We start from the raw sequence: 18,960 nt of genomic DNA, 5'->3' as shown, positions 1-18,960 counted from the left end.
TACAAACGGGGGGGGAGGAGAAGTTTTTTTCTTATTTTTTGATAAGAACCAATTTTCATTTGATATTAGTCAAATAGAAATATAAGGATATACAGACAAATCTGGTATAAATTTCACCTTTAGTACAAAAACTTGGTGTAGACTCTATAATCATAGTCAATTAATTATTATTGTTATTAGAATGCTGAAGCTTACTACAAATTCGATTTATTGTTCGTTATAACATCAATCATAAGTATTATATGGTAATGAATATAGACAGCAAACTATTTTGTCAGAATATGCTTAGCTATATTACTTTTTTTTTTGGATTAAAAAATAACAAATTCAATATGTACATGAGCTTTCCACAGAACAGCAACAACAGATGATTAGACTGTGTACATTGACAGTCTACAATCTCTGACGATAGACCAAAAAAGTAGTGATACGCAAAGCCCCATCAAAATCAACTCTTCTCCCAGAGACAAAAAAAGAAAGAAGTGGGAAATATAGACAGAGTTTTGTTAAAACCAATACCACGGAATATTTAGTCATACCTAAAAGACCTAAAAGTAGTAGTTTTTTTTTTATATCTTTGTTTATTGACATTTAGAGGTTTTATACACTTTTTTGTTTGTTTATTTGTTTGAATAACTACCGAAGATCATCCATCATACCTCCCATAGAAGACAGACTAATCTTCAACAAGACCTATTAAGGTAAGTTGTTATTATTGAGACCTAAAGGCTGTTCATTTTAATTGATTATTATTGGTTTTATATTTGTATATATTTAAGTGGGTGTACAAACCAAACATGTGAGATTTCTTGTGACAGACATGATGGATTCTACTCTCATTTATTGTTATGGTATGTAAGTAATAATAATAAAAAGGGTATAATTCTCGAACGAATTCAGTAATACTTTAACCAGAAAGAAAAAAAAATTACAAAAGTTAAAAGTCTTCAATTATGTTCAAAGAGCAATAAGAGTAAATATTGTCAGACTAGATTTAACTTTAATAAAAGTACAAGCTTTTCACTAAAATATTTTGACCTATAATAATACTATTTTACTCGTTCTTTAGCGCTTGTTTTATTTAAAAGTACATTAATCTATAAACTATACATGTTTTACATATATTATGCGAACCTTTGCTCCGACTATTTTTTTTTTTTATTGTTATTTATGCACTCATTTTTTTAATTATACTTTCGTGCTATAAAAAATTATAAAGTATAAAATCGGGGTGACATTGTTAAAAAAAAAAAAAAAAAAAAAAAAGTTACCTTTTCTTCCTTTTTCTTCTATTTTTAATCAAAATGGATACGTCACGAAATACACATTATTATTCCTATCCACAACAAAGGATACCAGCACAAGATACTGTTCATTCTTCTCCACAATCTAAAGAAATATACCAATATGACGCTCCATGGCTTACTTATGCTTTAGATTGGTGTAAAACTCCAAATGACCATTTGAACTTTAGACTTGCTATTGGTAGTTTTATTGAAGACAGTAATAATAAGGTAATGAAATTTACTCATTTACTATTGTAGATGAATACATCATCTTTATTTTATTTTATTTTATTTTTTTTGTTTCTATATAATTAACTTGAATTTTATTTCAACATGTATTTTTTTCTTCTGTCCTTTTGGTTTAGCTTCAAATTATTTCACGTACAGATTTATTACCTGATACTAATATACCTATCGACTATAGAAATGATTTTACAGTAATTGCAGAGACAGACTCATATTATCCAATCACAAAGGTTCTATGGGAACCTAGGAGGGTAATATAGATACAGATACAGATATATATATGCTGTGTGTTTGTATGAATTTTTAATTTATCTTTAATTAGAATGATGCAAGAAATAATGATCTTTTAGCTACTACAGGAGACATCTTGAGAATTTGGGAACTAGTTGATGAACCCAGATATTTAAATACAAATTCAATTAATAGTTCAAGTAGAACTAATAATAATCGAACTATACAAAAATTAGTTAAAAAAGCCGAGTTAGTTAATGTAATGTGTATATAGATTATATATAGATTTTTTTTTTTACTAAGTCTTTATATATATATGTATATGTATTAGATGAAGCAAACAGATTTTAGTGCACCATTAACATCATTTGATTGGAATGAAACGGATCCTTCAATAGTAGTTACATCAAGTATAGATACAACATGTACAGTTTGGAATGTTGAAACAAATCAAGCAAAGACACAGTTAATTGCTCATGATAGTGATGTATATGATGTTGCTTTTATGCATGGCTCAGCAGATACATTTGCAAGCGTAGGAGCGGATGGCTCTGTTCGTTTATTTGATCTTCGTTCATTAGAACATTCAACTATCTTATATGAAGCTCCACCTATATCTACAAATCATCAAACAGTGGCTGGTAATCCGAATGCAGGTACAACAACTGTTCCTTTATTACGTCTTCAATTTAGTAGAATGAATTCAAATCTTTTGGCTACCTTTCATATGGACTCAAATGCAGTAGAAATATTAGATATTCGTTATCCAAGTGCACCTATCGCTGAGCTTTGTAAAAGTCATAGTGGTAGTATTAATTGCATAAGCTGGTCTCCAACCGAATCTGGTCAAATTGCAACTGGAGGAGATGATTCGCAAGTCTTGGTTTGGAATATTAATCATACAAGTAATGATAATCGAAATTCTACCTATTATCAAAATATGAATGGTGTTTATGGTAATAATAATAATAATACTCAGCAAAGATATAATGGACACCCATCTCCACGTTCAATTCAAGATCCATTATTGGCTTATGTAGCTGATGCTGAAGTTAATTCAATTACTTGGAGTAAGTCTGCCCCTGATTGGATTGGTATTGGTTTTGGAAGAACCATTCAAGCACTCAGAGTGTAAACAGGCTTTTAGTTTATTTTATTTATTTATCTTTTTATATATATTTATATGTATATGAGAGAAAGAAAGAAAAATATATATATTTTACAATTCGAAAAGGGAGAAGAAAGACAAATGATTATAATAAAGAATACATAGTTAATTAATAACCTCCAGAATACCATACAAGAAAAGTCATAATAATAAGCGAAAATAATAAGACTTTATATACATGTATACATATATGTTATTATTAGTATTGCTGCTAATTATACAAAGTGTATATTAAAAAGAAAAAAAAAAAAACTTACCAGTTAAAAAGCCCCAATCTCTAATACTTGTCCATACTTCATCTCTTTTATAAGTATTTTTAATCTTTCTTTCTAATTGAACAAGACATCTGTCAACGTTATCAATGATAGTATTATTTCGATTATAATATTTTAAAAGTCGTTGTATTTGTAAATAATATCTTTTTTTATTTGCTTTGATTTTCATCTCATTCTTTACTAGAGAACTTTCTCGTTGAAGGACCATATCTCGCAATAATAGATCTTTATTTGTAGTTAATGTATATTGAAGACTCTCTAGCTGTGACTGTATAAAGTCGAGATCATCTGTATATCTTATGATCTCTTCCTGTTTGAGTCGAATTTTTATCATTTCCCTTTCTATTTCATCTTGTATTGATTCTATATTATTCTTCATAAAATAAACGGCTTCATCCAAAGATCTATTTATTTTATTTTATAGAAAGGGTAAACACACTAATATATTTGAATTTTATTTATTTATTTATTTATTTTTTTTCTCCTTTACATAAAGCGGTCTATCGTCAAGTCTCCCTTTGGTGGTTCATTGAAACTAATATTACTAATAAAGGATGGATTCTTTTCTAATGATTGAATTTGATTTGCATTTTCATTGATATGAACTCTTTTCTTTATTTTACTCTCCTCCTTTTTATTATCAGATTGAGCAATTTCTACATGATGATTTGATGTATCTCGAATAGGATCAATGATACGCAATGAAGCTATATATATATATATATACATACAAAAAGGTTAAATAAATAAATATACATATATTTATATATATTTATATACACATAGAGCGCCCTATTCTTTTATACCATCATCATCATCATCTTTAACAAAAGAACCCTCTTCATTATTATCAGTGATTATTCTTTTATAGTCTCTTATAAATCTTGTTTTACTTGATTGTTGTTTAAGTTTATGAACAAAACTTGAGAGTGAAGGTTTTCTGGTGGTAGTCACTACTGGCTGTTGAAATGATAATATAGAATTAAATGGATTGCTAAATGAGGATATATTGTTATTGACTGTAGAATCTGTTACAGTCGTTTTCCTATTGTTAAGCCGTTCATTCACTTCATCAAATTCCATGATATTTATTTTTTAGGTATATAAATGTAGAGTTTAAAAGAAAAAGAACAAAAAAAAAAAGAAAGAAAAAAGAAATCAATTATATTTAAAAATAAGTAATTCACGTGAATTGTAGATTCTACCATCAAAGAAGAAAGGGAGAGGCAAAGAACAATTTGAAGTGTACCTGAAAAAAAAAAAAAAAAAAAAAAAAATGCTGGATATACTTTCTGCCCTGAAAAAGCAAATCATAAATTTCGAAAAAAAAAAAAAAAAAAAAAAGAGGCTTAGCTTAAATAGATTTACTTATCTTTGCTAATGTAGTACATAGTAACAAAACATGCAACACAGAAATAGTTCTTAGCAATTTTCTTATTTTTTTTTTTTTTATTTCCTGGTTAAAAAATTAAACGAATATAATAAATCACAAAGAATAATAATCTACAAATGAATCAAAGAATAAACAGGAGCATCTAATGTTTTGGCACCATTTAAAAAGTCAAGTTCAATAATGAAAACATACTCGACAGTCTTTGCATTGCACTTCTTAATGAGTTCACCAGCTGCTTCTGCAGAACCACCGGTGGCAATTAAATCATCAATCACAATCACACGATGACCTTCCTTAAGAGCATTTTTTTGCATTTCAAATACATCCTAAATATATATAATGTATAAATATATACATACTATTATTCATATCTTAATATAATCCCCCCTTTTTTTTTCTTTTTACCTCTCCGTATTCTTTAACATAAGTAGCTTGAACACATTCACCAGGTAATTTACCTTGTTTACGAACAGGTACAAATGCAGCACCTAAACGAAGTGCAATAATAGGACCAAGTAAGAAGCCGCGAGCATCAAGACCTTTAAATGAAACAATCATAATTTATCAGTTTTGCCTTTCCTTATTTTATATACATATATATATATATATATATTACCAACAACAGCATCGATCTTTTCACTATAAGTAGAGTTGATATGGTGAACAATGTTACAAACCATAGCTTCAACAGCTGTAGGGTCTTGGAAGATAGGGAAAATATCCTTAAAGACGATACCCTTTTATCATATACGTTAGTTACGCTCATAATTATTCTCTAGAACATATACCTTTTGAGGGAAATCAACATGTGTACCGAGCAAATTCTTAAGTCTTTCAATATCTTGGTTACTCATTTTTTTTTTTTTTTTGTATTATGATAATGTCTCTATATATGTATTTACAATATAGTAGGTTTTTAAAGAAAAAACAAAAAAATTATAGAAAAAAAAAATATTTATTTTTATATGAAGCGTGACTGTCTTTATGGTAATAGTTTTCATTATGATTAAACAGTTTATTTTTATAACTTAAAATTTATAAAGCGACCTATGGGCACATAATATCTTTATTATATTGGATTGCCCAGGTCAGTTCAAATTATGTGAAAAAAAAAAGTATCTAAAAAACCTCTTACGGGACAAGAGGTAAAAAAAAAAGGTGAAGGAAAGGAAGAAGAAGAGAAGGTGAGAAAGAAAGGAGGGGGAAATATTGCTAACAAGTTTAAAGGGACAACCAGTTGAGTCATTTCCTGCCAGGGTCAAGAAGTGGATGGGTGGGTAGTTTGTCGTGTATTAAGTAATCCATTTCCTGTAGAATGGTTCGCATAACTGGACAGCAATAGAGTCAGGCAGAAACGTCCTGAGAATTTTGGTACTTATGCTGAGAGAGATGGTTTAAAAGAAAGGAAAGGGGATCTGCTATTGATTGTGGCAAAAATAAACGGGTGTGCATATGCAAGCATTCAGTGGCATATGACCGACTAAAAGTGTACATAAGGATAATATAGGCAGGCTTTAGGTATTCCTCTGGGTAACCAACCAAGACGCCAACGAATAGTTCGACTACGCTCACTGTGTGTCATGGGTAACCAGAGTATTGGATCAATAATCAGATTATGGCGGCAAGCGGAAAGCAAGACAGAATGTGTTTTGCCACGTAGTTGATGAAAACTCTCTTCAAGAAATTCTTGACGATGTTTACAAAAGGAGCGTTGGTCTAACGGAATGGAGTTGGCGGCACAGAGTCTCCAGCATGGTGTTTGAATGAGTTTATACTATTGAGTGTTGAAGGTGGAAGCTTGAAGCTCGGGAAGTAATTTAGCGAGCAAAGTATCATCCGGTAAATCAATAGTAGGGAAGACGAATTGGGCCTGCAGAATGGACACACTAACCTTCATCGATGGCTGGTTTACCATATGAAGTATCACCTTTACTGATGATTGACTAGAGCCACCAAATACCCGTCTTATACATATGTTTTGACAAGATTCCAGTTGTTGCATATCCTTTGCACTGAGTAGACTAATAGCTAGACCATATTCGAGTTGTGATCGGACTATCTGCGTGTAGAAGTGAGTAGCGAGTAAACGATCAAATCCCTTGTGGCAAAGCGCCACCTCCAATGTGGTTACTGCACCTTCACCGGTGACAGCTTAAAGATGCCTGCAGGTAAGAAGTCTCTAAATCTCATCTAACGTTCTGTCTCCATTTAATTTCTCCTTAGTCCCATTTTTGCATCTGTATCTGGATTTCCTTTTTTATTCATCCAAAAAAAAAAAATACTAACATCGTCTAAATTTGAAGTAGAAATACTCTACTACTGATCTTAGCCTTGGCTCACAAAATTGAACACAAGCTTTTTTTTGTGCTTTCTTATTTTAAGAATATATTAGTGTCAATAATACACAAGAAATATTAAATATTAGAAGTCGTTGATGCCATTTATCTTTGTTTTATCATTTGGGTCCTTTCAATTATTATTTTGCACGTATGACAGGTTTATATGTATACAAGTACATGCTATTAATAGCTTGATTTATATATTATTTACGCTCTTGCAAAGTTCAAAAAAAAGAGAGAACTGTCCATTTATGAATATGAATAAACAAACAAGTAGAATACTTCTCATGAGGTGAAATTTAAACTATACTCATAGACTAGACTTTATACAGCGTTGTTGAACCCCCCCCTTTTTTTTTTAATAGTTTGATAAATTCAAGCTCATTATGAGTCGCTCTATATTCTACTACATGGACACAAAATGATTTATAGATAGTAATACAAGCATATGTTCTCTTTGTTTTAACCTTTATTCATTCTATTGCCTGCACCTCTTGGATTTGCTTCAACAAATTCATCCCATTCTCTCTTTTTCATTGTTTCTGCATCTAGCGCTTCATAGTCATTATCATTGATGGGCTCCTTTTCAGGAGGTTCTCCACTAATAATATGGAAAGTGTTAATAACAGATTTTTTTTTATTCACCCTTTTTTTTTTTTTTTTTTTTTTTTACCCTCCTTCAATTATATTTCCTCTTTGTCTTTCTTGTTCAAGATATTCGTCAATAGTCATTGTAGGTAAATTATGCGAGTAACCAAAGACTTGACTTCTTAACTGTTCTCGTTTATTCATAATCACAAAAGGTTGAAGAGGTCTTCCTTCTTTACTTAATATGGGTTTATCTTTACCCCACTGTCGTGATATAGGTTGCTGTTGTTGTTGTTGTTGTACATTCTCTAATTTCTTTCCTGATCTTTCTTGCATTTGTTGCATCATTTCCATTTCTTTTACCATCACAAGCTCTTGCTCTATTCCATGCCAGCTTTCTAACACTTTCATGATTTCTAACTCAATTAACGCTTGTACCCATTCTCGTTCAACATCGTCCACATCACGATCTTCATTATTTTTATCTGTTTCGTCTAGTTGTTGACGTAGATTTCGAATTTGTTCTTTCACTGCCTTTTCACGTTTAAATCGAGCAATCTTTTGTTCACGTTGTTGTTGAGGATTCAAAGAAGGACGTCCCTTCATGTTGTTTGCCAATTGTTCCAAAAGTGTAACATCCTCTTTTGTTTGTATTAATGCATGATCTTGACAAGTACTTAAAAACCGATGAATGTATTCCTTTAAGATAAAAAAAAAAATAGTTGGATAATTAATTAAAAAAAAAAAAAAAAAAAAAAAAGATCGGCTCGTATTTTTAATCTTACCTTTGATGTTTCAAGAATGACTCTTCGATTAGTATTTGGCCCTGCTAATTTAAGGTTCAATTCTCCAAGATAAGCTGATGTAAGTAAGAACTTTAAATCGTTCGTGTTGATATCCTCCAAGATTTCATTGTCACTAAAGAGATGAAGTTTTGAAATTAAATCATCTGCACGTAATAAATATTGAAGCCCCTCTTTGACTTTGGCTTGATATTCTGGATCAATACTAGATAAAGTTGTATCTTCTAGTTCATTCAAGATAGATTGGCCTAAACTAAATAACTGACCAAGTGATAAATCGTCTAATGATTTAATGGAGGTCATTATTTAATATAAAAGGAAAAAATAAAATAAAAATAAAAATGGATATATGAATACATGTGTTTCGTCGGCATTTTCTTTTTTTCTTTTTTTTTTTTTTTTTCAATTAATTTCCATAAACTAAGCCTCGAGTAGTGGAAAACATGCTGAATTCCCTATTTATCAATGACATCCGGTGGCTTTCTGCGGTGTAAGAAGGTGAAGCAAAAATTAAGCCTTTTTTTTGTTTTAATTATTTATAATATGTGAGATATCATTCATTCAAGATAAATATATAAATGACGCATGTTTTATCAATCCAAGAAATTTGGGTATATAAATATATAAACGTAGTATCTCGAAGATAGTATAATTTACGTTTTTTTTTTCTTTCTTTTTTTGTTCTATCAAGCTTCAAGTATAATAATATGAAGATGAAAGTTAGTCTTCCAAATGAAGTTTTAATAGATATATTTAAATTTTTAAGTGAATATGAAAGGATTGTAGCCCGAAAATCACTAAAGTTAACATGCAAGTTATGGTATAACACTATTGTTTCTCTTTATGGTGAAGGTATACATGTGTGTCTCGATAACAAGACGCTATACAGATTTTATGATGACCTTCAAATGAACCCTACTATAGGGTATAAAGTGGAAGAACTGCATTATATGTCAAAGGGTCATGACATGAGAAAACTGGAAAATTTCCCGCAACATTTTGTTTTCCAATCTATCATCAAGGCCTGTCCCTATCTCGTTGAACTCTCCTTCCATGTCAGTACGGTCTATTCTCACTTGAAAGCTATTCGTTATAGAACCTTGAAGACGCATAGTAGTATTCAACGTCTTCATGTACATAACTTGCAGAGTTATTCATTATCAACCAATAGGCTCTATATCGACTTGTGCATGACCTTGAAGGAATCTTTAACATTATTTGAAATCCTATCACTGACGACCTTCGAAGCGGTTGTAAAGTATTATAAAAGTATTTATCATTTCATCGAGGGACTGCGTTCTCTAAGACACCTGAAGATTGGCTTTGATAATCACTCTCAAACATACACGATGGTCTATCCACGAATGAAACTTGACTATTTACTTGAAGAGAATAAGGGATTAAGAAGAATTGAATTGGAAGGATTTAAACTTATCCAATGTAGTAGTGATAGACTCTTGTTAAATCGCTATAGTTCAATAACGATGCTCACAATACGGGCATGGACTTTAGAATTCGCTGTCTTACAATTCATCATGTCTCGACTCAAGCAACTCAATTATTTATCATTATATGCCTTTAATATTATCAAAGTGAACAAAGACCATGACAAATTTATTAAACAGTTTACCTACTATTTAGAAAAGATTAAAACTGTTCATGTACATTTCAAGATTGATGGTGTCTATGTAAGTTTATTAATAGTCATGTATTCTAAAAGAAAAAAAAAACATGAATTTATTTATACATATATATCATTCAAAAAAACAAAAAAAAAAAAAAAAAAAAAGCTTTTACAAAATACGGATTGAAGAAAAAGTCAAATGTACTCAATAGTACATATGTTTATGTACGTATGCACTATTTGGAAAAATCAAAAGAAAAGAAGAATCATATCAATACTAATAAATAAGCTGTTACTATAATAAGATTGATGTTTTTTTTATAATCTGGCAAAGTAATAAAGGTGTACTCGATTAAACAAATACTAAGGTCTTTAAAATCAAATAGATGAGTAAGATACACCCTCACGTATGACTTGTATATACACATATATAGTTTGTATACAAACACATTCTTTCTACTTGAACCATTAGTAATACGAGGAATGATATTTATATAGTCTATAGGATACAGAAGAAGAAAAACACACTGTGAAGAAATCTTTTCTTATATACACATATTAACATTGATGAACAAGATAAGGTATATGGATTTGAAATGTGTTTACAAAAAAAAAAAAAAAAAAAAAAAAAAAAAAAAAAAAAAATAGTATAGAAATCAATGTTTTGACTATTGCAACAGGAAATAAAGATAATACAAATAATTCTTCTTTTATACAAAATTTTACACATTTTTTATTTTAAGGAATACGACTTTTTACCATTGAAAATCGATCTACATTTTCCAATGTATATTTCATAGGTCTCCCGCCCAAGATAACATCTTCTGGTTGGCTAAGATAATTTCTTAAAGATGTATTATATTCTCTTTCATCTTTTGACATTGTCTTCATTTCTTGCACTTTTTTAGCCTCATTTTCATTTCTTTCCTCCATACTTGCAAATCGTTTATAGGCAAATCCTAACAAATTCACTCCTACCACTACCTTTAAAGACAATAATCTAAAACAAAAAAAATATATATATATTTATATATATATATATACATATAAATAAATCTAGACCGAAGATTTGATATAAATATCATATCTATATTCACATACATGATCACGAAAACAAGAACAACTATAACCCAAAAGGAAATTTGAAAGAAATTATCCAAGACATGTTCCAGCCATCCATATTTAATCATAGACAAAACAACAAGTTGAATACGTACAGGTAAAATTCGATTTAGTACTCCTTGATGATTTGTCAAGTAATCCATTATAGTTGAGGTTATCATAGATGCTGCAGCACTAGAAGTATGAGTGCTATTACTTTGTGACATAAACATCATTGGTAAAATTTGTTGCATCATACGAACATACTATATAATTTGAATCAATACATGTGTATATAAATATGTCTATTTTTTTCAGAGGAAAAAATAAAAAAAAAAAAAAAAAAAAACTTACTAGACAAGCTAATGGTAAAACGGGAAAGCCAATACGTCTAGATACAACAGGCGATTGATCTACGAATGCATGATGCTGTCCTGTAATACGGCCAGGACTACCAATGACGAGATCTTTACACAGAATATCAATATACTTTCCATAAATACTAGGTCGTATTTGGTTAAATTTTGTGATGAATGCATGTTTAAGCCAATCAACCATCAACTCTGATGCAATTACCATCACAACAGGTGTCATTAAGGTATTCAAAGAAGTAGTTGCGGGTAATTTAAAGAGTGGTACAAACGTTGAAGGCAGGATAGAAGATGGACCTGATTCTGAGAGTTCAATAATATTACGTAATGTAATAATAAATAAAAATGCAGATTGTTGGAACCTTTCAACAATGTCTATTATTTATTTATTTTAGTCCATTTAACTCGTTAAAATTACATGTATCTATTATCAACGACGTTACCTGCACAAGTTAATTGAAACAAGTTTTCCTTTTCAAATCTCTTAAAAACAGATTGTTTGATTTCCACAAATTGGTTAGAAATTAATAATGATAATAATGCATTTGAATAGAAATTGATAGCTACGTTCAGAGTAATCATTTGTAAAAATAAGACTCCTGTATGGATGACTATTGTAATGAAGAGTAAGTAATGAATGAGATTAGTGTTATCTATATTATATTATAACTTTACTCATATAAACAGTTGCTAAAAGGAATAATGTGATTGGTTTTAGTTGTCTTTTAACAGAATTATCATTATTGTTATTTCCCAAGGTAGATTTTGAAAATAATGCATCTAAAATATCGACACCCACCGAGCAACAAAGTTTATCACAGATTTCTAATACATTAAATACCACATATAATTTCAACACAGCTTGACCTCGAATGGTATGATAAATACGAGAAGGATCAAATAGGCACATGACAATACATGTAATGAATATTAAAAATCCTTTTAGTAAATCACATCTCTGTGATGATTTCAAGCGAACAACTCTACATGTAAAATATTAAAATAAAAATTATCATTTAAATTCAAATATGACTATTTTTTTTTCTTCTTTACCCTTCTCTCCTTCCAAGTAAAAATTGAATATTACGATAAACATAAATGACATAATGATAAAAAGCTAAACAAAATCTTAATGGCAAAATAGTAAAGGTATATAATAAGGAATCTAAGCAAACAAAAAGGCCAAAACCCATCAACTAGAGACTCTTTTTTGATTAGTAAATTAATATAATTTTTGGTTTTTTTTTTATCATTTTACCTTTTCAATAGCGCTAGGTATGCCTATGAAATTTGTAATTCGTTCTCTTTTTAATTCTTGAGCACTGTCAAAATCAGCTACTGTTAATTCGTCTTTCAAGTACTCTAAAAATGAAATCTGACGTAATGATTCATTGGGTTGCTGTTGCTGCTGCTGTTGCTGCTGCTGTTGCTGTTGTTCATTCAATTCATTATCTGGTACAGTATGATCATTATGCCAAATAGGAGGTTTTATTTCTTGATTTAATGGTGATCCAATTTTTGAAGACGTTGATGTAGAAGAAGAACTTGGTTTCTTTCTTCTTTTAGTAGATCTCTTTTTTTTAGATGAGTGTAGTGGAGGTGTTAAGATGTCGAAATGATTATCTGTTTGTAATAATGAAGGAGAAGATGGTAACGAACTTGATTTTCTCGAGTTATTAATAATAGAATGATGCTTTAATTTAGGTGTCTGGGTCCATTCAGTATCCATTATTTGTTAAAATAGTTATATAAAAAGAGAGAGGGAGAGAGAGAAAGAGAAACTAATTTTGTAGTAGCAGTCAAAATAATTAATGTTGTGTTAGCATAAAAAAAAAAAAAAAAAAAAAAAAAAAAAAAACTAACTTCGTCTAAATTTAAAGTGTAAAAACAGTATTATACTCAATTCAAAAAAGTAGTCACTAAACCTTTTACTTGAATTGAGTCAATTATATTTGATAAACTAAGAAAAAAGAATTATGTAAGGGTTAGATTATTTGAGGAGAAGCTCTACAAACAAAACGAATCAACTTTTTGATTGCCGTCCTATTTACTGCGGAGTATATTTATTAACAAAACAATAAAAATCCCTTTTTTTTTCTTTCTTATTTTAAACAAAGAAATGAATACAACAATCAATAATTCGGTTATAGCTCCTAAGAGAAAGAGAGGAAGACCATGTAAAATCAAAGATGAATCTATCAAAGTAAAAGAAGAGAAAAAATCAGAAAAAACAAGAAAAAGAAAAGCTGATCAAGTAGTGATCATTAAAGAGGAAAAGAAGAAAACAGTAGCTAAACGAAAGAAAAAAACTACTTTTGAGCTTCCAGCTGAATCATACATGTATATGGATGATGCAAGTATTTATTGATTCTATGTATACTCTATTTGTTTATTTTATTTATTTATTTTTTTTTATGTTTACAGGATATGCGTGCCAGAGTCGTGAGAGCATTGAAACAAAAAATGTTTATATTGTCTAGAGAACTAGATTCTAATGATGATTCAGTTGAAAAGTTTGATGTACTTGGCAGTATTGGTAATGTAAGTTATAAGTTATGTTTTAGTATATACATGCATGCATTCATTCATTCATTTATATTGTATTTTTTTAGTGCTATACAGTTAAGATAGGCCAAACTATATCTTGTACATGCATGGACAATAGGATGAGACGTAGACATTGCAAACATATTTTAATGATTTTGTTTAAAGTCTATCGACTTCCTTCTAGTAGTCCTTTATATCATACTTTAAAAACAACAAGAGAACAAAGATTAATAGCCAGAAGTACACATGCTCTTGTGGATCCTACAGTTTTAGTTCCTGCAACTATTCGACAACGTATCTTGAACTTAACTCATGAGAAACATCCTGATGTTGTTGTTATTGATGATGAAGAAAAGACTTCAAGACGTCCTTTAGATACCTCTGATTGTCCTATTTGTTTTGAAGTGTTTGAAGAAGCTAAAATTGATCATATAGTCTTTTGTCAAGTTTGTGGTAATAATATTCATGATGAATGTTTTAATATGTGGAAACAATCAAAAGGTGCAAGAAATGTTTCCTGTGTCTATTGTCGTTCAAAATGGGTATTTCCTAAAGAGGATAATAATATTTCCAAGAAGCCAATTTCATTACTTGACAAAGAACATATAAACGAAGGAGTTCCTAACTTTGCAAAGGAATTAGGTCTTTCACTTGTAAGAGATCGTTCTACATATAAAACCTCAAAAGGCTATTCATTTGCAAATATTGAGGGATAGAACAATAGTCGTCTGCTAACCAATTTCAAAGTAAAATACTCTATAGCTTTACAAATATAAATATTTCAAAAAAAAAAAAAAAAAAAAAAAAGTTAATAAAAAAAATATATTTGTACATAATATGTCCATATTTACTATTTATTTTATTTTATTTTATTTTATTTTTTTTTTTTTATTATTATTTTTATTGTTATTATTTTATTTTAATGACACGTAAAATTTTTCTCGATATTAAAATTGGTGACATTGAAGCTCATGAAGATGCTTTAGGACGATACAATAAAGCAAAAGAATGGGTTAAACAATGGTCTTCAACTTATGGATTATCTAGCGATGATCTGGACAAACTAACTCCAGATGATAAAGAAACAGTGACAGACATTCTTTCAACAAATCCTACCGCCATCAATGAAAAATGGCTTACGGTAGCTCCTAAACCTCTAAAAGGTGGGCATCTTGTTATTGAACTCAATGATAAAGAATGTCCTAAAACATGTGAAAATTTTGCAAGCCTTTGTAAAGGCGGTAAAGTGGGTAAAAGTTCAAAGAAGCCATTGTTCTATAAGAATACAGTCATGTTTCGACTCGTACATGACTTTATTGTTCAAGGAGGAGATGTAACTCGAGGTAATGATCATCATCCCTTCCCCTCCCCCCATTTTCTTCCTCTTCTTTCATTGCAAAACCTTTTATACTAACACATACACACATAAATAGGTGATGGTTCAGGTGGGGATAGCATCTATAATGGTAAATTTAATGATGAAAAACCTGGCCTTGCAAAAAAATTCAATGAAAAAGGCGTAGTAGCCATGGCTAATTCAGGAAAAAACTCAAACACATCTCAATTTTTCATTACTCTAAATGGACATCATCCTCAATTTGAAAAGATTAATGGAAAATATGTTATTTTTGGAAAGGTTATTGAAGGTTTAGAGGTATTAGATGATATTAATCAAGTTCCTGAAATAAAAGAACAGCCACAGAAAACGATTACCATTGTTAATTGTGGTGAATGTTAATATACACAAACAAAATGTTTATGAATTTTTATTTCATAATTTACTCCTGAGATCTAAGACGAGCACCAGCATTGATAACCTTAACGTTCAATTGAGCAGCACGTTCAAGAATAGCGATACGCTTCTTGGAAGAGACATTGTGAGCGATTTCAGCAGCATAAGTACGGTTGTGCATCAACAAGAGGTTGAGTTCACGAACGTTAGAAACAGTGAACTTACGGAAACCGTTAGGCAAGAGGTGACGAGTCTTCTTGGCAGAACCGTAACCGATCTTGGGCATAGGAGCTTGACCCTTGAAGCGTCTACGGATAGCACTATCAATACCCTTAGGCTTTCTCCAGGATTCCTATTATGATCATTTTAATATTAGTTTTTTTTTCTAGAAAAAATTATGCTGTTTATTTTACTTACACCAACACGCTTGAAACGGTTAGATTGGTTACGCTTGAAGTGAGCAGTACGCTTCTTCACGATGGTGTGCTTTACAACAGGAGTGACCATTTTTTAAAGCTATAATAATAGTTTAAAATATTAGAATGTGATAATATTATTTTTTTTAAAACTTGATCAGCCTCGAAAAAAAATACATCAATTATCCAGATCCAATTATTAGTACAAAATGAGTTGAATAATTATCTACTTCTGAGTGAATTCCTTTAACCGTTTTTTTTGTATAAATGCTTTATAGCACAAGCATATAGCTGTTATTTTACGCTATTTACAAAGTTGTTTTTTATATCTCTTCAACATGAAAAGTCCATAATAAGTTGTACATTCTGGTTTGTAAATACGAGTATTGCAAAAAAAAAAAAAAAGATATATGTATTGATTGTCCTTTCCTTTCTTTTAGTTGTATCTTTATAAACAATTGATAATAGATGGATGGATTGATTGATTGATGTATTTTTCTGGCTGTTCATGCAATTGGTATATATCATTTACCTTCTTTGTGATTTTGGAAGAGGAGGGATCGTTCAGGCTCTTTGGTAAGTTTTTTTTTCTTTTACCAAAAACAGCTTTCCCCCGCAAGATTCTAATTCCGGTCAGAAATGAAGTTCCGGTTTGAACATTGTGCTAATACTTTAATTTTTTGGATGAGATTGAAATTTTTTTCTTTTAATTAAAAAATCTTTCAAGACACGTAAATATTGAAATAATGGTTATAGATGCATCTTCTTTAATATGACGTGTAAATCCTTTTCTTGAGCAAGTAGTTTTAACTTTTGACCAATAGTACTCTCAAATAGAATATATAAGAGAAGTTTGTATGAAAAAAAAAGCTAATAGTTTATACGAAAACAAAGCTAATAGTTTATACTCATAAGCCTTCATTATATCTATAATGAAATGAGACTATAGTGAGTTTCATAGTTATCCATTAAAATGAGATGTCTATTTGTTTCATTTTTATCAAGTAGTACATCCATAACTGAACTGGTACTATAAATTGAACCATTCTGTGCCTTTTTTTTTCAATGACTTGTAACTATTATATCAATGCTCTAGTGAACATCTCTTTTCAGAATGTATTTATTAAACGTAAAAAAGGTTAAAAGGGAATAGATATTTCCATGTTGTTCAAGTGTCTTGTTATAGTCTTTGTTCCTCTTATGTCTATAAGGATAATTGATAGATTTTTATCAATTAAGCTGGATAATAAACCTTCACTCATAAATGTACCTATTTTTTATTTTATTTTATTTTTTCACTAATGAATTTTTAAGTATATTATATGACTTGTAATCAAATATTCTATTCCTGATACATGTATTTTTTTATTTCATAAGGAGCTTCATGAAACTTTTGAGGTATTTATACAACTGTATGCATTGCCAGGATAAGCTAAAAAGGTATAGAAATAAATTTGGATAACTGACATCATTTTTTTATCCAATCAAATCATTTTGTGGTGAAATGAGACGTTGCAAGTGTCCCTGTAATTCCGATTAAAACAAACAGACCAAGACTGCTTTGTTGTTCTACCTTATTCAATTCCCTCTTACCCCACATAACCTCTCTTAATCTATCTTTTGTTACAGTAAAAAAAAAAAAAGAAAAATGGCTGGTTCTGCTGCAGGAAATTTTGGATTTCATCCTCATTTGCCAAGTTTTACTTATCGGTTCGTTGGTAAAGCATTAGGTGCTACCATGTGGTTTTGGATGATGTATCGAGCAAAACAAGATGGTCCCGTCCTTTTGGTAAATTAGACATTTTCTCTTTTTTTTATAAATATATATATATTTTCTTACAGTCATTTAATTCATTAATTGGTGCATTATTTAGGGTTTAAGACATCCTTGGGATCACCACGGTGATGATCATCACGACGAACATCACTAAACGAGTTTATTATTACCATTATATATAAAAGAAGGAAAGAAAAAAAAAAGTTGGATAATTATAATGCCATAAAATTTTATCTTCAAGCACCTTTAACAATAAATGATGCCTCACCAAAAAAAAAAAAAAAAAAAAAAAAAAAAAAAAAGTTCGACTCGACTGTTTCTGTCTGTCTATTTTAGTTGTTGATGTTATTGGAGTTTTTATTTTCAAGGATAATAAACAAATAATTATAAACTATCATTGCTTGAATAGTTTAATTGATAAAAGTGAAGTCACCAGATATTTTGTTATATCAATAAACGTAAAGCAAAGTCTTAGTTTTCACTGTCTCTGGAACATTTTCTTGAACATTAGAAGCAATTTCAACAAAAGTCAAGCCATCTTTACTTTTTGGCCAAATTGCTGGCGTTATACTATAGTTTGCCTTTTTCGTTTCTTCACTACCATTTAAAAGCACAAACTTATTTATCATATTCTTTCTTCTTCCCGTTTCATTTTTTGTCTTTAATGCTTGACATATAGCACTTTAAAAAAAAACAGTCAATTTATGTTCGATACTTTCAATAGTATTAATTTACCTTGACAGCATTCATACATTTTATTAATGTTTCAATTTCTCCTTCTTTTAGTCAAGCAACAACTATTTACGGTTAAGCGACATTAATTTTTAGGCTTGCAACAATATTTGTCTTTAAACAAAACGACAAATTCTGAAATAAATAATGGGGAGAATATCTGAAAATAAAAATGGCTTCGTTCAATAAAAAAAATCGACACCGTTTAAATTTCTTTTTGTGAATGTCCAAAAAACCAAGTAAAAATACTGTAGTGGTGATGAATAGATTACTTGCTACACTACAAACTACCCGCCCATCCACTTCTTGACCCAGGCAGGAAATGACTCAA

General features: G+C 30.0%; 11 protein-coding genes across 11 annotated transcripts; 5 read left to right on the top strand and 6 right to left on the bottom strand.

Annotated features, from left to right (window-relative positions):
- Positions 1–1,271: 1,271 nt before the first annotated feature.
- BX663DRAFT_502703 (WD40-repeat-containing domain protein) lies at positions 1,272–3,018 on the top strand. Its single transcript, XM_051526647.1, has 4 exons — positions 1,272–1,514; positions 1,652–1,783; positions 1,855–2,022; positions 2,095–3,018. Exons 1-4 carry the CDS (start codon positions 1,305–1,307, stop codon positions 2,896–2,898), a joined length of 1,314 nt encoding a protein of 437 aa, XP_051384517.1. The 5' UTR covers positions 1,272–1,304; the 3' UTR covers positions 2,899–3,018.
- A 22-nt stretch (positions 3,019–3,040) lies between these two features.
- BX663DRAFT_550205 (uncharacterized protein) lies at positions 3,041–4,289 on the bottom strand (the record flags this gene model as incomplete). Its single annotated transcript, XM_051531200.1, has 4 exons — positions 3,041–3,099; positions 3,189–3,610; positions 3,697–3,913; positions 4,013–4,289. The coding sequence occupies 4 exons, from the start codon at positions 4,287–4,289 to the stop codon at positions 3,041–3,043; spliced, it is 975 nt and encodes a 324-aa protein (XP_051384516.1).
- Positions 4,290–4,623: 334 nt separating this feature from the next.
- On the bottom strand, positions 4,624–5,466 carry BX663DRAFT_502701 (adenine phosphoribosyltransferase). The gene is made up of 4 exons (XM_051526646.1): positions 5,388–5,466; positions 5,216–5,336; positions 5,005–5,138; positions 4,624–4,925 (listed from the first exon to the last, which is right to left on the bottom strand). The coding sequence occupies exons 1-4, from the start codon at positions 5,451–5,453 to the stop codon at positions 4,710–4,712; spliced, it is 537 nt and encodes a 178-aa protein (XP_051384515.1). The 5' UTR covers positions 5,454–5,466; the 3' UTR covers positions 4,624–4,709.
- Positions 5,467–6,079: 613 nt separating this feature from the next.
- Positions 6,080–6,789, bottom strand: BX663DRAFT_530093 (uncharacterized protein; the record flags this gene model as incomplete). Its single annotated transcript, XM_051530294.1, has 4 exons — positions 6,080–6,269; positions 6,375–6,469; positions 6,491–6,715; positions 6,736–6,789. 4 exons carry the CDS (start codon positions 6,787–6,789, stop codon positions 6,080–6,082), a joined length of 564 nt encoding a protein of 187 aa, XP_051384514.1.
- A 611-nt stretch (positions 6,790–7,400) lies between these two features.
- On the bottom strand, positions 7,401–8,632 carry BX663DRAFT_431176 (TAP42-like protein; the record flags this gene model as incomplete). The annotated part of the gene is made up of 3 exons (XM_051522856.1): positions 7,401–7,539; positions 7,612–8,225; positions 8,312–8,632. The coding sequence occupies 3 exons, from the start codon at positions 8,630–8,632 to the stop codon at positions 7,401–7,403; spliced, it is 1,074 nt and encodes a 357-aa protein (XP_051384513.1).
- A 100-nt stretch (positions 8,633–8,732) lies between these two features.
- Positions 8,733–10,529, top strand: BX663DRAFT_559548 (uncharacterized protein). The gene is made up of 4 exons (XM_051531860.1): positions 8,733–8,940; positions 9,021–10,017; positions 10,120–10,178; positions 10,259–10,529. Exons 1-3 carry the CDS (start codon positions 8,915–8,917, stop codon positions 10,138–10,140), a joined length of 1,044 nt encoding a protein of 347 aa, XP_051384512.1. The 5' UTR covers positions 8,733–8,914; the 3' UTR covers positions 10,141–10,178; positions 10,259–10,529.
- Positions 10,530–10,617: 88 nt separating this feature from the next.
- Positions 10,618–13,260, bottom strand: BX663DRAFT_502691 (eukaryotic membrane protein family-domain-containing protein). Its single transcript, XM_051526645.1, has 7 exons — positions 12,684–13,260; positions 12,479–12,621; positions 12,101–12,408; positions 11,869–12,036; positions 11,409–11,800; positions 11,055–11,320; positions 10,618–10,953 (listed from the first exon to the last, which is right to left on the bottom strand). The coding sequence occupies exons 1-7, from the start codon at positions 13,152–13,154 to the stop codon at positions 10,692–10,694; spliced, it is 2,010 nt and encodes a 669-aa protein (XP_051384511.1). The 5' UTR covers positions 13,155–13,260; the 3' UTR covers positions 10,618–10,691.
- Positions 13,261–13,290: 30 nt separating this feature from the next.
- On the top strand, positions 13,291–14,767 carry BX663DRAFT_502686 (uncharacterized protein). Its single transcript, XM_051526644.1, has 3 exons — positions 13,291–13,778; positions 13,850–13,966; positions 14,038–14,767. Exons 1-3 carry the CDS (start codon positions 13,545–13,547, stop codon positions 14,686–14,688), a joined length of 1,002 nt encoding a protein of 333 aa, XP_051384510.1. The 5' UTR covers positions 13,291–13,544; the 3' UTR covers positions 14,689–14,767.
- A 127-nt stretch (positions 14,768–14,894) lies between these two features.
- On the top strand, positions 14,895–15,710 carry BX663DRAFT_431534 (cyclophilin-like domain-containing protein; the record flags this gene model as incomplete). The annotated part of the gene is made up of 2 exons (XM_051522876.1): positions 14,895–15,315; positions 15,406–15,710. 2 exons carry the CDS (start codon positions 14,895–14,897, stop codon positions 15,708–15,710), a joined length of 726 nt encoding a protein of 241 aa, XP_051384509.1.
- Positions 15,711–15,750: 40 nt separating this feature from the next.
- BX663DRAFT_430853 (50S ribosomal protein L32) lies at positions 15,751–16,211 on the bottom strand (the record flags this gene model as incomplete). Its single annotated transcript, XM_051522830.1, has 2 exons — positions 15,751–16,056; positions 16,122–16,211. The coding sequence occupies 2 exons, from the start codon at positions 16,209–16,211 to the stop codon at positions 15,751–15,753; spliced, it is 396 nt and encodes a 131-aa protein (XP_051384508.1).
- Positions 16,212–17,768: 1,557 nt separating this feature from the next.
- On the top strand, positions 17,769–18,051 carry BX663DRAFT_530089 (uncharacterized protein; the record flags this gene model as incomplete). The annotated part of the gene is made up of 2 exons (XM_051530293.1): positions 17,769–17,909; positions 17,995–18,051. The coding sequence occupies 2 exons, from the start codon at positions 17,769–17,771 to the stop codon at positions 18,049–18,051; spliced, it is 198 nt and encodes a 65-aa protein (XP_051384507.1).
- Positions 18,052–18,960: the final 909 nt, after the last annotated feature.

Source organism: Cokeromyces recurvatus (genome assembly GCF_025118155.1).
Source record: "Cokeromyces recurvatus strain NRRL 2243 chromosome Unknown BX663scaffold_7, whole genome shotgun sequence".
NCBI lineage: Eukaryota > Fungi > Mucoromycota > Mucoromycetes > Mucorales > Mucoraceae > Cokeromyces > Cokeromyces recurvatus.
The sequence above is the reverse complement of the archived record's forward strand: the minus strand, read 5'-3'. Positions and strand labels throughout refer to the sequence as shown.

Excerpts from the sequence above, each read along its gene's own strand:
- BX663DRAFT_502703 (XM_051526647.1), top strand. The coding sequence starts at position 1,305 with ATGGATACGTCACGAAATACACATTATTATTCCTATCCACAACAAAGG. Across the intron at positions 1,784-1,854 it reads TTCTATGGGAACCTAGGAGG|AATGATGCAAGAAATAATGA; the intron begins GTAATATAGATA and ends ATCTTTAATTAG. Across the intron at positions 2,023-2,094 it reads AAAAAGCCGAGTTAGTTAAT|ATGAAGCAAACAGATTTTAG; the intron begins GTAATGTGTATA and ends TATATGTATTAG.
- BX663DRAFT_502701 (XM_051526646.1), bottom strand. The coding sequence starts at position 5,453 with ATGAGTAACCAAGATATTGAAAGACTTAAGAATTTGCTCGGTACACAT. Across the intron at positions 5,337-5,387 it reads ATGTTGATTTCCCTCAAAAG|GGTATCGTCTTTAAGGATAT; the intron begins GTATATGTTCTA and ends ATATGATAAAAG. Across the intron at positions 4,926-5,004 it reads ATGTTAAAGAATACGGAGAG|GATGTATTTGAAATGCAAAA; the intron begins GTAAAAAGAAAA and ends ATATATATTTAG.
- BX663DRAFT_559548 (XM_051531860.1), top strand. The coding sequence starts at position 8,915 with ATGTTTTATCAATCCAAGAAATTTGG. Across the intron at positions 8,941-9,020 it reads TATCAATCCAAGAAATTTGG|CTTCAAGTATAATAATATGA; the intron begins GTATATAAATAT and ends TGTTCTATCAAG. Across the intron at positions 10,018-10,119 it reads TCAAGATTGATGGTGTCTAT|CTTTTACAAAATACGGATTG; the intron begins GTAAGTTTATTA and ends AAAAAAAAAAAG.
- BX663DRAFT_502691 (XM_051526645.1), bottom strand. The coding sequence starts at position 13,154 with ATGGATACTGAATGGACCCAGACACCTAAATTAAAGCATCATTCTATT. Across the intron at positions 12,409-12,478 it reads TTACTTGGAAGGAGAGAAGG|AGTTGTTCGCTTGAAATCAT; the intron begins GTAAAGAAGAAA and ends TTTTACATGTAG. Across the intron at positions 11,801-11,868 it reads GTTTCAATTAACTTGTGCAG|ACATTGTTGAAAGGTTCCAA; the intron begins GTAACGTCGTTG and ends AATAAATAATAG.
- BX663DRAFT_502686 (XM_051526644.1), top strand. The coding sequence starts at position 13,545 with ATGAATACAACAATCAATAATTCGGTTATAGCTCCTAAGAGAAAGAGA. Across the intron at positions 13,779-13,849 it reads CATACATGTATATGGATGAT|GATATGCGTGCCAGAGTCGT; the intron begins GCAAGTATTTAT and ends TTATGTTTACAG. Across the intron at positions 13,967-14,037 it reads TACTTGGCAGTATTGGTAAT|TGCTATACAGTTAAGATAGG; the intron begins GTAAGTTATAAG and ends GTATTTTTTTAG.